At 41.3% G+C, this 12162-nt stretch overlaps 1 protein-coding gene across 1 annotated transcript in view; it reads right to left on the reverse strand.

Moving 5' to 3' along the window:
- Positions 1-12162, reverse strand: part of GGT7 (gamma-glutamyltransferase 7) — a 67028-nt gene that overhangs the window by 4135 nt on the left and 50731 nt on the right. Inside the window, exons 8-14 of the mRNA XM_073683779.1 lie at positions 11957-12044; positions 11674-11801; positions 8466-8554; positions 5938-6090; positions 5686-5803; positions 2810-2947; positions 2277-2376 (exon numbers count right to left, since the gene is read on the reverse strand). Of these exons, the coding sequence (XP_073539880.1) occupies positions 2277-2376; positions 2810-2947; positions 5686-5803; positions 5938-6090; positions 8466-8554; positions 11674-11801; positions 11957-12044 (814 nt within the window). The remainder of the gene's footprint in view (positions 1-2276; positions 2377-2809; positions 2948-5685; positions 5804-5937; positions 6091-8465; positions 8555-11673; positions 11802-11956; positions 12045-12162) is intronic.

Genomic DNA, 12162 nt, shown 5'->3' on the forward strand with positions numbered 1-12162 from the left:
TTTTACTGCGCTTGGTAGCCGGGATGAAGAGGATATTACTTCTCTTAGGCTGTGTGCACACGATGCGTTTTTAATGCGTTTCCGCAGCGTTTTTGCAGCTGCGGAAACGCATTAAAAACGCATGGTAGAAGGGCAGCAATGTTCCCCAATGATAATCCGCATGTGCTGTGCCCATGCTGCGGATTTTTCCGCAGCGTTTATGCTGCGCTCAAAAATCCGCAGCATGTCCATTAATTTTGCGGAAACGCGGCGTTTTTGCCGCCATTGACTTGCATTAGACCGCATGGATTACGCATCACTGTATATGTAGATGTGTAATCCACGCATTCTAATGTGCGGATGGTACCCGGGTGTGGAGGAGAGGAGAGTCTCATCCACACCCAGGTACCATTAAAAAATCTGTAAAAAAAAGAGTAAAATAAAAAATAAATGTATACTTACCTTCTGTTGGCCCGCGCACCGCTCCTGCTTGGTTCCCGGCACTTTGCAGTGAGTTGAAGGACCTGCGCTGACGTCAGTCATGTGACGGGTCACGTAACGCTGACGTCGGCAGGTCTTTCAATTCAATGTTGCCGGCAAGGGAGAACGAAGTGAGCGGGACACCGGGGGCCATCGGAGGGTAAGTATACATTATTTTTTATTTTTACCACTCTCTCGGGTCACACTATATAAATCCATGCTGTTTGCATGGATTTATATAGTGTGACCTAGTTGTCACAAGCACTTTCCAAGTGATGCTAAAATCGCTTGGAAAGCGCTTGTCAATCCGCATGCGGAAATGTCAGTGGGTAACCGCTCCATTTCCGCATGTCCCTGGCAGGAAAACGCATGTACAATCCGCATGTACAATCCGCATGCGTTTTTTTCTGCCAGGGAGATGCAGAAACGCTCAGGAAAAAATCCTGAGCATTTCTGCATCGTGTGCACATAGCCTTACCATCCACGCCGCTTCCCGCTGATAACAGTGGGAGCGGCGGTCGGGATGAGAGGAGTAGTAGTCTCCTCTTCATTCTGGGTACCACATGCAACGTGATCACGCCGCGAATTATCGGCCATTAAATTTAACTGAAACGCAGCAAATCCACATTTATCTCCGGGTTTGCTGCGTTTCAATATAACTCAATGGCCGCGAATTCGTGGCGTGATCGCGCTAGAAATGGCCATGCTGCGTTTTGCAACGCAATGCGAATTCGGCGCATTAATTAACGCATCATGTGCACAGCACATCCGAATTCGCATTGCTATGCATGGCAGACCGATTAATAAGCCTTTTCGCGGCCGGAAAAACGCTTCAAAAACGCTACGTGTGAACTTAACCTCAGCATGGATGTTTTATCTGTAAACTCTCTTATCAAAGGAAATGTCCCCAACAGAAATTTGCTCCAGTGAAACAAAACAATGCGGCTACCAGCTCAACACCACATCTATGAAACAAATTAAAGGGGTTGTCCGGTCTATGAAGTCTTATTTTGCACACATTTTTTTTATTTATTTAATATATTGTGCCACTTACAATGTTATAAAAGACATTTTGTTTGGCATTACAACATAACTTTTTTTATATCTGATTTCAGCCGTAATTGGTGCTGGCATATTAGCCACAGTTACAGTGCAAATTCAGACGCTGCACAGCGGATCTTGGTCTACTAAGGCCCAGCAGCTTGTACTCTCCTACCATCCACTAATCACATGATTGCTTGGGCAGGAGGCAGTGCTGTCAGCCTTTCCTAAGCCATATGCACAGTGCTCATTCAGCTCTGTGTATCTAGCGATCAGGATTATTATTATTATTTCTTATATTGCGCCCACATATTCCACAGAGCTTTACAGACATTATCATCGCTGTCCCCATTGGGGCTCACAATCTTCTTTCCCTATCAGTATGTCTTTGGAGTGTGGGAGGAAACCGGAGAACCCGGAGGAAACCCACGCAAACATGGGGAGAACATACAAACTTCCCGCAGATGTCATCCTTCGGGAGATTGGAACCCAGGACCCCAGCTCTGCAAAGCTACAGCCACAATGCTGCCCTAGATCAGGAAGGCAGAAATAGTAATAAACCCTTTCTGCCTTCTCTATGTTTTTTGTTTTTTTTTAAACAAACCATTTAAAACTGACTTTACAAGTTCAGGTGGTGGTGCAAATTCCTGACACACTATAACTACCGATAAAAAATAATTATTAAATTATATTAAATAATAAATTAAAAAACATGAAAATACACACAGTTTTGCCATAATTTTTAATAAAAATGAAAAGGAACAGAAGATACTCACTGTCTATCTGCAGAAAATTGGTCTCAAGATCAGGATGCAGTCTTCCCTGGGATACGCTGTCACTTAAGTTTTTATTAAATGATAAAACATTTAAAAGCACCTGAATAAAAAGAAAAAGCAAAGAAATAAAGAGGTAAATTACGGACGGAAAGAAGACATCTAAAAGAAGATCAAAAAACATTTTCTAAATAAAATATCACAGTCCCCCTCCACTCGCTAAATAACTCTCTCAAATTCAAGTCCTACACCACGTACTACACTGGTCTTTAAGTGACCACTCAACACAATAACATTTAGGCCACGGCCCCACTATCAGTATTTGGTCAGTATTCGGTCAGTATTTTTTCTCAGGAGTGGGAGCCAAAACCAGGTGAGGAACAATCAGAGAAAAGGTATAATAGAAACAAGTCACCAATTCTGCATTTATCACCCACTCCTGGTTTTGGCTCCCACTCCTGAGAAACTATACTGACCAAATACTGATAGTGGGGCCGTGGGCTTTGAAGTAAACTAGGCCCTAAGCAAAATCATACCTGGGTTATGCCAGATAGAGCTCGTTCCCCATTGGAACCACCAAGGGACAAGTATGTTCCGCAAAGTCCCTGAGCCGGCCTCACCACCGTGGGGAGCAGGAATGAGAGAGGCCTTTTCCCAGGCTCAACAATGTTCTGCTGCAGAAAAAAATTGGAGCTCTTAAATGTGTAGTAGAGAAAACAAAATGGACATAAAGTCATAGTAGCTATTACTACAATGCGTGCATATATATATATGTATATATATATATATATATATACAGTACAGACCAAAAGTTTGGACACACCTTCTCATTTAAAGATTTTTCTGTATTTTTATGACTATGAAAATTGTACATTCACACTGAAGGCATCAAAACTATGAATTAACACATGTGGAATTATATACTTAACAAAAAAGTGTGAAACAACTGAAAATATGTCTTATATTCTAGGTTCTTCAAAGTAGCCACCTTTTGCTTTGATGACTGCTTTGCACACTCTTGGCATTCTCTTGATGAGCTTCAAGAGGTAGTCACCGGAAATGGTTTTCACTTCACAGATGTGCCCTGTCAGGTTTAATAAGTGGGATTTCTTGCCTTATAAATGGGGTTGGGACCATCAGTTGGGTTGTGCAGAAGTCAGGTGGATACACAGCTGATAGTCCTACTGAATAGACTGTTAGAATTTGTATTATGGCAAGAAAAAAGCAGCTAAGTAAAGAAAAACGAGTGGCCATCATTACTTTAAGAAATGAAGGTCAGTCAGTGCGAAAAATTGGGAAAACTTTGAAAGTGCCCCCAAGTGCAGCTGCAAAAACCATCAAGCGCTACAAAGAAACTGGCTCACATGAGGACAGTCCCAGGAAAGGAAGACCAAGAGTCACCTCTGCTTCTGAGGATAAGTTTATCCGAGTCACCAGCCTCAGAAATCGCAGGTTATCAGCAGCTCAGATTAGAGACCAGGTCAATGCCACACAGAGTTCTAGCAGCAGACACATCTCTACAACAACTGTTAAGAGGAGACTTTGTCCAGCAGGCCTTCATGGTAAAATAGCTGCTAGGAAACCACTGCTAAGGACAGGCAACAAGCAGAAGAGACTTGTTTGGGCTAAAGAACACAAGGAATGAACATTAGACCAGTGGAAATCTGTGCTTTGGTCTGATGAGTCCAAATTTGAGATCTTTGGTTCCAACCACCATGTCTTTGTACGACGCAGAAAAGGTGAACGGATGGACTCTACATGCCTGGTTCCCACCGTGAAGCATGGAGGAGGAGGTGTGATGGTGTGGGGGTGCTTTGCTGGTGACACTGTTGGGGATTTATTCAAAATTGAAGGCATACTGAACCAGCATGGCTACCACAGCATCTTGCAGCGGCATGCTATTCCATCCGGTTTGCGTTTAGTTGGACCATCATTTATTTTTCAACAGGACAATGCCCCCAAACACACCTCCAGGCTGTGTAAGGGCTATTTGACCAAGAGTGAGAGTGATGGGGTGCTACGCCAGATGACCTGGCCTCCACAGTCACCAGACCTGAACCCAATCGAGATGGTTTGGGGTGAGCTGGAGTGAAGGCAAAAGGGCCAACAAGTGCTAAGCATCTCTGGGAACTCCTTCAAGATTGTTGGAAGACCATTTCCGGTGACTACCTCTTGAAGCTCATCAAGAGAATGCCAAGAGTGTGCAAAGCAGTCATCAAAGCAAAAGGTGGCTACTTTGAAGAACCTAGAATATAAGACATATTTTCAGTTGTTTCACACTTTTTTGTTAAGTATATAATTCCACATGTGTTAATTCATAGTTTTGATGCCTTCAGTGTGAATGTACAATTTTCATAGTCATGAAAATACAGAAAAATCTTTAAATGAGAAGGTGTGTCCAAACTTTTGGTCTGTACTATATATATATATATATATATATATATATATATATATATATATATATATATATATTTGCATATATCATATTTGAAGGGTTTGTGCTCTAAGATTCTAAGATTCTGTTTCCATCTAATCTCATGCATCTGCAGGTAAGTTTCTTTGTATCACAGAATAACATTTTCCTTTCTAGTGGAAACAGACTTTTGTCCTGGTAGTTTAGACTATCATGTCATGATAGACAAGGCAGAAACCCTGATCCTAATGCTGGGATACTTACTGGGCTTCTAGTTGTAGTTTTGATAAAACGCTGTTAGTCCTCTAAACAATGAGTTTCTACTATGTAGTCTTCCATATTCATGAGCTATCTCCGCCCTCCTCATTGATTGGCTGCTTTCAGCCTATGCACAGTCTAGGCAGAAAGATGTCCATCAGTGGTATGGGGGTGAGGATAGACAGAGGTCATTACTTAAAGGACTAGCAAATAGTGATGAGCGAGCATGCTCGTTACTCGAGATTTATGAGCATGCTTGGGTGTTTTCCAAGTATCTTCGGCGTGCTCGGGTGTTATGTTTTCATCACTTCGTGCTCATGACTTGCGACTGTTTGACAGCTTTAATACTTGTGAGAAATGCCTGTTTCTTAGGCATGCATCACATGTATTAAAGCTGTCAGTCGCAAATCATGAGCACTTAGTGACTAAAACATAACACCCGATCACGCTGAAGATACTCGGAAAACACCCGAGCATGCTCATAAATCTCGAGTATCGAGCATGCTCGCTCATCACTACTTGCTAGTACTTTAAGTGATGACCTCTGTCTATCCTCACGAAAGGGTTAATAGAACATACTCGCTCATCACTTCTAGCAAGCCTTAAAAGAAGCCTTGTAAAAGACATGTTGCTGGAATCAGCGTCTCTGACCATGCTTTATGCAGCCCTCAGATTAGGAAGTATAAACCTGCAGACAGATTCCTTTTAAAATGATACATACTGATTTTCATGAGTACTTACTGGATTTGGAGAGGAGAGGTTGGTGCTTTTATTGCTCCAGGAGAAATCCAAGATCTGGCTGTTGAGCAGGATTCCTGAAGGGGTCATAATCATACTACCAAAGGGGCGGTTTAGAGAGCTAAAAGTGGAAGAAACATAGATATATATATATTGTCGTCATGGGAGAGTGACTCGATAGTTACATAAGAAAATGATAAATTGCAGAAATACATTTTTTAATGAAACGATCCCCTGTGACATCAGGTCACTCACCTGACGACAGCCACAATGAAATCATCTGGACCAACCACTAGAGCTTGGCTTGCAGCTGGGCCAACATGGAGAGAATGGAAGGGCACGTAGTCTCTAGGATACGCAGCATGGAACTCATTTATCTTCTTAAGGAAAAAACTTGCTTCCGCCTTACTGACAGAAGAGAGTTCAAGTTATGTTTTGAGCAAAGAAAGTAGGTTCCCATAAACTGTAACCCCATAGCCTAACTGTAGTGTTCGGTTACTGTCATTTTTCACTCTGTACTAGGGTAATCCATCATACATGTTTTTCATGTTTGGGTCCCAATGGAGCTTTATAGCCATCCTTGTTTTCCATACGAATATCTACTCAATTAATGACAATTCACAGTTTCTATGCATACCGGTGTAGTTACAAACTTTTTCCACTAGTTGTAGCTGCTGTATAGCCGATTTCATCCTTTGGGCTTATAGCACGAAAGTGTTGATCAGAGGATAGGTTTCAATTAGTCATTTAAAGGGAAGCTAACATCAGAAAATAACCTATTGATAAAATCAGTTTTTTGTGTTAGGGCTTGTTCACACTGAGTTTTTTAGGAGTTTTTAGAGCAGGAACTGAGCGGAAACTGTCCAAATCTTCAGAAACTCAAAACTTCTCGAAAACTTAAAGGGGTTTTCCCACGAATAAAGTACATTTTAATTAATAGATCTTGGAATAATAATAATAATAATAATAACAAGTTCTACAATTGGATGTGTTTAAATAAAATGTTCCTGTGCTGAGATAATCTTATAAATGTGTCCCTGCTGTGTACTGTGTAATGGCTGTGTCTGACCATGCAGGAACATGGTCTGATCATACCACATCTCCTGGGCAGGGGAAGAAGCAAAAGAGAATACAGACATTACATCAGTAATGTGGTATGATCAGACCATGTTCCTGCACGGTCAGACACAACCATTACACAGTACACAGCAGGGGCACATTTATAAGATTATCTCAGCACAGGAACATTTTTTTAAAACACATCCAATTGTGGAAATTATTATTATTCAAAGATCTATTGATTAAAATGTTGATGTTATTAAAATTAACTTTGTTCGTGGGAAAACCCCTTTAAGAGTTTACAGTCAGTTTCTGCTCTGAAAACTCAACAAAAAGACTCAGTGTCCATATACCCTGATTTTCAAAAAATGTTGGCAATGTTTATTTTTTTATTTTACATATGTGTATTAAAAATAAAAAGCTAGAAGTCATGCAATTTTCTTACTATTCACTGGGGATTTTTTAGACCCACACTTCCATTTGTTTCAGGAAACAATACATGTACATGTTTTAAGAGATCTTCACAGTGACATATTTGAAGATCATTTTGAGATCATTTTCTCTTAAAGGAATTGTCAGTCAGATAGGTCAACAGTATCGAATTGGTGGGGTCTGACACCCAGGACCCCCACTGATCAGATGTTACAAGCTGCAGTTGGATGTAAACACATGAAAGAGAGCCGCACTGCAGCACCTAGGAGCATCTGCTATACATTTAATGGAGCTGCTCAGTGCAGCTCTGTTCAAAATGACTTGCTGTGCATTTTTTTAATCTTCATTAACTGCTTCATGCCATACATATTATGTGCGTTTTTGACGCTGGGTATTTTTGCATCAAAAATGCAGCGTTTTACAGTTCCAGAAAAGTAGATGTGATTCATAGAAATGTCATGCCCACTGTGCTTTTTTTTCCACAGCGTAAACTGACCTGTATCTTTCAAATTTGCAGCATGTCAATTTCTCTTGTGGGTACACTAAGTTTCATGTGCAGATTTTCCCTATAAACTTGCATTAGATGTGGAAAATCACAATGCGTTTTTAGTGCATTTCTGCGGCGGAAACGCATCAAAAACACATGTGATCCGTGACTAAGTATATCAATAAAGTTTTGTCAAAGCCTAATACCAAGAAGCATCAAAAACAAAGCAGCTTTATTAAAAACATGACAAACCAAAAAAAGACAAAAAAGTGATAAAAATACATGTTAACAAAACGCACACAAAGACGTAAAGTAAACTAACTTTACTAATAGGTGCTGAAATGGTTAAGAAATTCTATTGCGTCAAAAACTCTCCAAAAGCTCATCATGGGAACGTCGCCTTAGGCCACGGCCTCTCTATTAGTATTTGGTCAGTATTCGGTCAGTATTTTTTCTCAGGAGTGGGAGACAAAACCAGGAGTGGATGATAAATGCAGAATTGGTGACTTGTTTCTATTATACCTTTTCTCTGATTGTTCCTCACCTGGTTTTGGCTCCCACTCCTGAGAAAAAATACTGGCCGAATACTGACCGAATACTGATATTGAGGTCTTGGCCTAAATCAGGTACTTTACCCTTCATTCACAGGCTCCAGAAAAATCTGCAGCAAGGTAATTATTAAAAACCCCAGACCAGCTCCACTGAATTTCAATGACGCCGTCATATCTATAGGGAAATCCTGACTTTCCCCTCATTGTGCCACACTGCACACTCACAAACATGGCTTTAAATGGCTACTAGTCACCTCAGAATCTCTGATACATATCCAGCCACTGTGTGGTCAAAGGAAGGGTCTCCTAATTTACTGGCACAACCCAGGGCAATCTTAAGTGTCTGCAATACAAAAAAAACAGAAGAGACTTAAAGGGGTATTCCCATCTTCAAGATCCTATCCCAATATGTAGTAGGTGTAATAATAATAATATTAGCAAATACCTCCAATTAGAAATGTAGTATATTTTTTTCTGATTTGCTATCTCCTCATGTGCAGGCATCGCAGGACCTTATGTATCCATGGTTACGTCCACTGATAAAGTCACAGTTAGTTAGCTAGTTGCTAGTGGTCGTAACCATGGATACCCAAGGTCCTGCAATGCCCTGTACATGAGGTAAGAGAGATAGGGAATCAAAAATACTATACTACATTTCTAATTGGAGATATTTGCTAATATTATTATTATTACACCTACTACATAATGGGATAGGATCTTGAAGATGGGAATACCCATTTAAAGACAGAAAATTCATGAGGTTAAACCTTATTTTACCAGCCCCGATCATCTTGGCTGACAGGTCAATCCCTATGAACACATATTTATGGAGTGACCTGTCAGTCAAGGGGAGCGGAGGTGGGGAGAAGCAGTAAGTGACTTGCTTGGACTAGCCATCCAAGATGCATACAATAGTCCCCGTCCGACCCTTCTAAGTATGTTCTCTCTGAAACATGCCAGCCTTTCAGAGTAAAAGATACACATTTGCTTTAAAGGGGTATTCCTATCTCCAAGAACCTATCCCAATATGTAATAGATGTAATAATAATAATATTAGCAAAAACTTCCAATTAGAAATGTAGTATAGTTCTTCAGATTCGCTATGTTGCTTACCTCTTGTGCAGGCATTGCAGTAGGTTAGGTATCCATGGTTATGGCCACTGATACAGTGACAGCTAGTTATTTATTAGTGGTCGTAACCATGGATACCTAAGTTACTGCAATGCCCTGCACATGGGGTAAGCGACATAGCAAATCTGAAGAACTATACTGCATTTCTAATTGGAGGTATTTGCTAATATCATTATTATTACTCGTACTACATACTGGGATAGGATCTTAAAGATGGGAATACGTCTTTAATGCAGCCATCTGGTTCAATCTGCCCGTGGTTCAGGCAGAATGAATCAGATGCAACATTCTATTTAAAAGGGTTGTCCAGTACTTTCAAAATTATGCCAATGTGTTTGAATGATAAACAGAAGCTTCTTTCTAACCACCTCCTGATGCTGTTTCTGCCTGTGAGCGGCGCTATCAGTGGCCTCTCACAGGCAGCACGTGACCCCCGGCTGACATCACATCAAGTGAGGCGTGACTCAGCACTGGGGTCCCCGCGGTGGCTGCTGGGTTGTGGGCGGGGTTACCCACCGCGTCACACCCAGCATCCACCGCGCGCTTTCCCAATGAATGGGGATAGGGAGAGTGCGCGGCGGATGCTGGGTATGACGTGCGGGGTAACCCCGCCCCCAACCCAACAGCTACGGTGGAACGTGGAAGAGAGACCCCCGGCTGCATCCGGAATCATGACGTGACATCAGCGGATGTCAGAGCCGGCTGCAGCCGGGGGTCACGTGCTGCCTGTGAGCAGCCAGTGATAACGCCGCTCACAGGCAGAAACAGCATCAGGAGGTGGTTAGAAAGAAGCTTCTATTTATCATTAAAACACATTGGCATAATTTTAAAAGTACTGGACAACCCTTTTAACTGGAAAGGACGAGGTCTATTTTGCTACAGCGTGCACCAAAATGTTTTCCAAAGTTTCTGACACAAAATAAGCCAACTAATAAATGGTATAAGCAAAGACTACACAGTATAAAGATGCTACAGATTTACTGTATCAAAAAGCATGAACCATTTTGATAAATCTGTCTTATTTAGAAGCGGAGCCTGTCACCTCGGAAATCGCTATTTACCTGTAGAAAGTGTGGCTGCCGGGAGAAAAGTAGAACTGAGAGCTTTCGGCTTTCAGTTATATAGGCATGCACGGAGCGGCTACAGCCATCAGTCACTACTATAGTGCGAGCGGCGGCTGTACGCACGCCCTGACACTTTGATTGACAGCCGGCTCTGCACAGATGCACTGCATTACAGAAACATTGGAATCACTTTTCTTTGTTCCCCATTTTTTCTGACAGGTTTGTCGTGTAACTTAAAGGTTCAATCTAATTGTACAAGACAATTTCTTGGATTTTTATGACAATACACAGTACCACCAACATAATCCATTTAGAAACTTTATATGTGTTAGGATGGATGTCAGTTCAACTTTTAAATATAGTATTATTGGGGCCTAACAATGGTTCTTTCTGCTTAACAACTGGCTTGGTGGAAATGTATAAAGGAACACATTAAAATTAGAAAAAAATATTTCAAATATCTACAACTTATTTCTTTTTAAGCTTAAACGTTGTGATATTCCTGGTTATGATGGGGCTAAATATATGATTGATAGGACCCCCACTGATAACTAAAACAAGTCTCCTGTTCCTATACACCCAGTGCAGTGATATGTCCCAAACTACCCATCTGACTGCTGCAGCCAATCACTGGGCTCAGCGGCTCGCGCTGTCTACATAGAGCTCAGTGATAGGCTGCACCGTTATACAAGCCTGTATACAACCACCAAAGCAGCGATGGAGGTGCAGCACTGACACTAGGGAGGGTAAATACTGCTTTATTATATTATTTTGAACATTGGCAGAATGATTTAATTAAAAAATTGAAAATGGAAAACTCCTTTAAGCTTTTGTATATTGCAGAAAATCTCTTCTCAGAAATGAATGAACATAACAATTGATGTAACACGTGAAGAGGCCTTTAGGCTTCAGATTTCATCTTAGGTGGCATTAAACATTTTCATTTTTAATTTACTATTTCCATTAATTCTTTACCTTGAGCCAATTTCAGACAAACACTGAACTTATCGGACCAGTCACATTTGCAAATTGTGAATGTGCATGGCCGCTTTTGAAGCTCCATGCGCCCATCCACATCACGGACTGGAGCCGCCTCCTATTTACATGCGCTAGTCCATAAACAGGACCAGATTAGCGCACGTTGTGGAAAAATCGCCCTTGGTCCTTTGTGGTCTTTAGCATACATGGAAAGCACGCAGACTGAAAAAAATGTTTGCGTGAACAAAGCCTTAAACAACCAAGGAAAACCTGTAAGCCTCAAACTCACCTCTGCTATCCAATGGAGGGCACTGGAGCGAGATGTGTGCTTGGTCAAATTTGCCCCTTCCAGAATATTAAGGGCACTTATGAGAGCAGGACCTGCATGAGGAGCAGGAGGGGCAAACACAAGATGACCTATAAAGAAGACAGTAACTGTAGTAGGGAATGTTCCTATGGACACTTATTTAAGTAATTGATAGTAATGGTCATATTCAGCATTAGGAGCTATTTACAGCATGACCTGGACTCATTAATTCTTACGACGTGGTAGGAGTCTATAATGTACATACCTTGATATATAGTTTGTACAGGCTTCTCAACAGACGCATTATAGTTAGTAAAGTCTTCTTCTGCCATTACTCCACCTTGAGCATTAACCTGAAGAAGACACATAGACTTTATTTCTAGCATAGTTAATCCTACGATCTTCTCCAGATGCCATATATTGGCCAGGCCACTGTAACAAACCTCATCTGGCAATGACAGACTTTAGTAC

The sequence above is a fragment of the Phyllobates terribilis genome, unplaced genomic scaffold, assembly GCF_046119375.1.
Source record: "Phyllobates terribilis strain yellow unplaced genomic scaffold, ASM4611937v1 Scaffold_5__5_contigs__length_657084704, whole genome shotgun sequence".
NCBI lineage: Eukaryota > Metazoa > Chordata > Amphibia > Anura > Dendrobatidae > Phyllobates > Phyllobates terribilis.